Source organism: Rattus rattus, chromosome 1 (assembly GCF_011064425.1).
Source record: "Rattus rattus isolate New Zealand chromosome 1, Rrattus_CSIRO_v1, whole genome shotgun sequence".
In the NCBI taxonomy this organism is placed as follows: Eukaryota; Metazoa; Chordata; class Mammalia; order Rodentia; family Muridae; genus Rattus; species Rattus rattus.
Genome location: NC_046154.1, coordinates 54,650,044 through 54,654,945, shown reverse-complemented (window position 1 = coordinate 54,654,945; position 4,902 = coordinate 54,650,044). Strand labels below are relative to the sequence as shown.

The following is a 4,902-nucleotide window of genomic DNA, read 5'->3' as shown; positions in this document are numbered from 1 at the left end:
AATGTCCCACACACTTGTCCACAGGCCCATGTGATAGAGGCATTTTGTCATTTGACTTTTTCTCTTCCCAGATAAACCTAGAGTTTATGTCAAATTGACAAAAAAACCTCCCCAGCACAAATAAGGCCACCACACCCCCAGCATAGATGAGACTGTTACAACCCCCTCCCCAGCACAGATGATGAGACTGCCACTCTAACTAAGGAAGGATAAGTCGAGGTCTGTCGCTTACTAAGAGAGCAGTGCTGGGCAGGCATGGTTGGTCCACACATATTATCATGCTTGCTTTTATTTATTTTATGCTGGAGGCCACGATGTTAAGCTTCTGTCTCAGTGTCAGGCTTGGTGGCAAGCACTTCTCCCCACTGGCCAAATGAAGTTTAAGTGATATGGTAAGCACTTATAGTAAGTCTGTTTATTTAAAATTTTACCAGGAGGATAATTCAAGATTGTGTTTGTTTCCCCCATCAGGCATGCCCTTTCGTCATCAATGTCTACGCAGAAAGGTGCAAGCCAAGGATTAAAGCTGTGCATATGGAGGCATGCAGTGGGCAGCTTGAGAGGGCCATTTGCAAATCTGTCCTTGATAGAAGCAATGCTAAAGTCATGGATGGCTATGAGAATATAGTCGTGCACACTTGCAATCAAGACTCATGGATAACATCAATTATTGAAAATAAGGTACTGAAAATAAACTTTACACACTGCCAGGGTCATAGCCAGTGCGGTTTTCCAAGGCATGATCATTGCTGCTTGAAAATGAGGTATTGATTGTGAGGTGGTTTTCCTTATTTTAGTGTACAGTTTAATACTAATGTTATCTTCCTTCTTACATTGCAGCCAAATGTCCTACTATATTTTTAATATTTATAATGGACAATTATCCTTTTTAGTGTATATAAATCAAACTTGGCATTATACTATTATGTTATTTATAATAACTCAAGACTATAGTTTTTATTTTAAAATATGAAAGTTACAATTTGGAGATTAGTGAAGAATCAGCATAACTTAGGTACAAAATAAGGATATAATTTTTGTTTCTATAAAAGATTTTATTTTTTAAATCTATTAGATTGTTACACAGCAAGACCATTAGGAAGTATGAAATATACTCTCTGATTTCAAGTTGAGATACTTAGAAAGGCCCTCAGAGAGACCAGCGAATAAGTAAATATTAAGCCATCGCATAGTGCATGTAGTTTTAGCATACCCTTGTTTCTTGCAGGGGTTTAGGCAGTAGAACTTGGGGACGATGTGTGATGAGGGGAAAGAGAGTGGTAGAGTAGGATTTCAGCTTTATCTGCGGTTTCGATATACTGAGAGGCAACCTTTAGAAGTAAGGCAAACTAAAGAAGAAACATGGGGAAAGGACGGCACAAAGGATCATTAGGAAGGTCAGAAACAATGGTAGAGCAGAGAGGATCTCAATGACATGATGTTTCAGGCACCTTAGTTGGAAGGTGGGATCCAAGTGAAATGGATGCTAGAAAAATAGAGGTGGAAGACAGACATTGTTGTTATAATAAGCCAAGGATGAGCTAACTTGCTCTTACTGTCCACAGTGGTCTGGGAATGAAAAATCAAAGGTAAAATCATAATTAAAACTCATTTGAAAGAAAGCTGCTGATGTCATTGGTGGTCAGTCATTTAGAAGGAAGCCTGGGGCACTAAGCCAGCGTGTGTGAATTTGTAATGGACTGAATTCTAGAAATGGAGGCTCTGGTCTTAGTCTCAGGTTTATATCTGTATTTATTTTTCAAAACTAAAGACTTTAAATTTTCCACAGTCAGATGACAAAGTGATTATTCACATCAACAATGAACTGAGTAAAAACTGTGTCAACAACAGAGGACTCAACATCTTTGCAGTAGAAGTGGCACCAAGATCTACAATGGTAAATGTTACTCTCTAACTAATGCCTTTGGAAAGAAATCATTTACTATCAGTGCAATCAATAAGCATGTGGCATGAAATGAGGTTGAAAGTTACTTAAACACGACATTCCTAGCACCAAATACCCCATTTCTTCTGCAGGAGGTAGCAGGATTTATGTTTAGTTAGTTTTGGATTCTTCTCTCATTTAACCCAGGCTGGCCTCAGACTCACTTTGTGGCCAAGACTGATTTTAAATTCCTGATCTAAGGTCCACTGTGTCTGACAGAGGCTTTCCTTTTAATTCAGTCTTGTCACTGTTTGAGTGACTATGGGATAGTCTTTAACCTTCTCTGTTCTAGTTTGTTTTAAATTTTGTTTTACATGGTGTGTGTGCACATGTAGATGCATCCATGCACATTCATGCCACCGAATGCATGTCAGAGTTGGAGGACAGTTGTGAGGAAACCATGTGTGTTCAAGGATCCAGTTCAGGGGCAGGCACTTCTGTCAGCTGAGCCATCTGCCAGCTCTGTCCAGTTTAAGGGTAAAATTAAAGTAATGTCACTAGGTTAGGTAAGTCCTTCACAAAGTTAGTATAAAGATAAAAATAACATTATATACATGAAAGCACTTTTAAACATCATATGAAGAAATGTCAAATATTATGACTAATAAGTTATTTTAATAACTCAAACTGTGCTTATCTACACTATTAGTATTGTTCAACATTACCTGAGAAGTGAAACACCTCTAAGTTTTAGGTAAGCAACTAAGTCAAGAGCCAGAAATAGCTATAAGCTTAGTATAGCAGACTCTGTCTTTCTGATGAGGTCACAAATTGAAAGCAAGAATGGATCAGCAGACTGCCAGGGTCTGGTGAAGGAACAGAGTAAAGGCTCACTAGTGTATTTTTTACACCCTCCCCCATGTTTTCTGTGAAATTCCACAACCTTCTTGAGTGATTTAAAGGTAAAGAGTAAAAATAGCTTATTCTTAAGTTTCTCCATGAAGACTTAGGAGATGGACTGCAGGGTAACTCAGTGAGTGAAGTTCTTGCTGTGCATCCTCAGACCCCTGTAAGCCAGGGATGGTGGTACCCAGCATGGAACCCTAGTTGTAGGGAGAGAAACAGGCCAAACAGTCTAGCCTGGTCATCGGGGGCAGGTTCCCTGAGGTGGGTAGTGTCTGAGGAATGATCATTGAGCTTGACCTCTTTCTTCCACATATGTACATGCATGCATGTTCACCCACGTGAACATGTGTACACATGTGCACACAGAGATTTTTTTTTCCTTTGCTGAGACAACAGTCTCACTGGGGAACCCTGACTGACCTAGAACTTGCTGTGTAGAACAAATTTCCCATGAACTCACACATATATGCCTGTCTCTGTCTCTTGAATGTTTGCATTAAAGGTGTGCTCCACCACACCTAGTTTCACTATATTTTTTTTTATTATACTAGGCCTAGAAATGTCATATTGAAGATTAGCAAATAACAATAAATTATCAAAAATAAAAGCTTTCTGTTTTTATATGCAGGTTTGTCAACATGTAATGCCCCTGAATGAGGAACAAGAATGGATATATTGTTGTGTGTATTCTCTTGTATCTTAAAGAATTCCATTTGGAGCTATCAAGCTAAGAAGTATTTTAGATCAAATATTTTATTTATTAACTACATGCTTTTCCATGTAACTGGTATACTTAATAATCTGTTTCATTTCTATGCATTTATATTTTATGTCCATGTTATATATTTTATTATTAAAATACAAATAGTGTTTTAGAAGTATGTGAGTGTCTTGTTAATTGAGTGGGAAACATAAGTACTTTTTTATTTTTTAATGAGAAGAAAATTATAGATAGGATTTTAAAAAATAATATTCAATGACTTCTTCAAAACTTTTGGTTTGTCTTATAAATACTAAAAGACAATATAAATATAAAACCAGCTATTTAAGATCTATTTATTAAAAAGGTAAAGTGGAATTGAAGAAACCTATTTTGTGTGATAGGAAGCTAAACCTGATGGCATTTGCAGGGATATTTTGACCCAACAGCAGGTTTCCCACTGGCTGCTTTTCACAGAGGGTCCACTGGAATGGTTAAAGTTAGGCCTGTGTAGCAGCTAAAGGCATGAAAAATGACAACAAGCAATTATAAACTGTCATTAACAGAGTACTGGCCAGTTTCAGCTTGGAAATATGAGTACCATTGTCAGATCCTATTATTTTGTCTTCTACATGCCAGCACACAGTTTAAATGTTACTTGGAGTTTGGACCATTAATTTATATATGTAAAATGGTTACATTACCTTACTGTTTGAACTCTTCAAATGGATGTCTCATTAAAAGTAGTTTGTTTATTGTCAAATGCTTTACAAATTCAACAGCTGTGGCCATATATCTCATGTCACCTCATACTGAGTTACAGAAAATTGTGTATGGTACTAAAAACATATGACAAAGTTGTTACATTTGTCTAAAGTAGTATAGGGGTTTATAATCAGATAATTGGTCTCATGAAGTATTGTCTCACGAACATGGAGACTCAGGAAAGAGACCACAGAGCAATGGAGCAGGACCTGTCTCACAAAACCTCTGCTCTGCTGGAGCTGTGGCGGCTGGGGTAGGAGCTCACTATCCTAGCGGTTCCATCCCAGTTAAATTTTCTTTTTCTTTCTAACTTTTAACATTCTACAGTTCTGATATTTTAAAACTAATTTGTTAGGTTTCAGATACTACCTTAAGAAGGCCTTAAATTACTATACTTAATCACTTCCTGATTTTCTATTAATATTGGCATAGACAAAGTTTTTGTTTTTTTAAGCTAATAGCCTTTTCTTATATTTATTTTTGTGTAGGTTAAATATACAGCAGAAACTGAATATGCTACATTTAATCCTATCTTGGGTATAAACCAGAAAAATAGAACTGTATTTCTGATTATAGCCACTAGGGGTTGAGTGCATATTAGAAGTGGGGGCAGGAGTTTGGGGGGAAAGTTTTCAACTCTGGTAAG

The 4,902-nt window shown here is 37.1% G+C and overlaps 1 protein-coding gene across 1 annotated transcript in view; it reads left to right on the top strand.

The window, feature by feature from the left end:
* The window catches only part of Efcab7 (EF-hand calcium binding domain 7), a 49,183-nt gene extending 45,511 nt beyond the window's left edge, over positions 1-3,672 (top strand). The window contains exons 12-14 of the mRNA XM_032901781.1: positions 472-681; positions 1,790-1,897; positions 3,420-3,672. Of these exons, the coding sequence (XP_032757672.1) occupies positions 472-681; positions 1,790-1,897; positions 3,420-3,494 (393 nt within the window). The 3' untranslated portion in view covers positions 3,495-3,672. The remainder of the gene's footprint in view (positions 1-471; positions 682-1,789; positions 1,898-3,419) is intronic.
* The last annotated feature ends 1,230 nt before the right edge of the window (positions 3,673-4,902 follow it).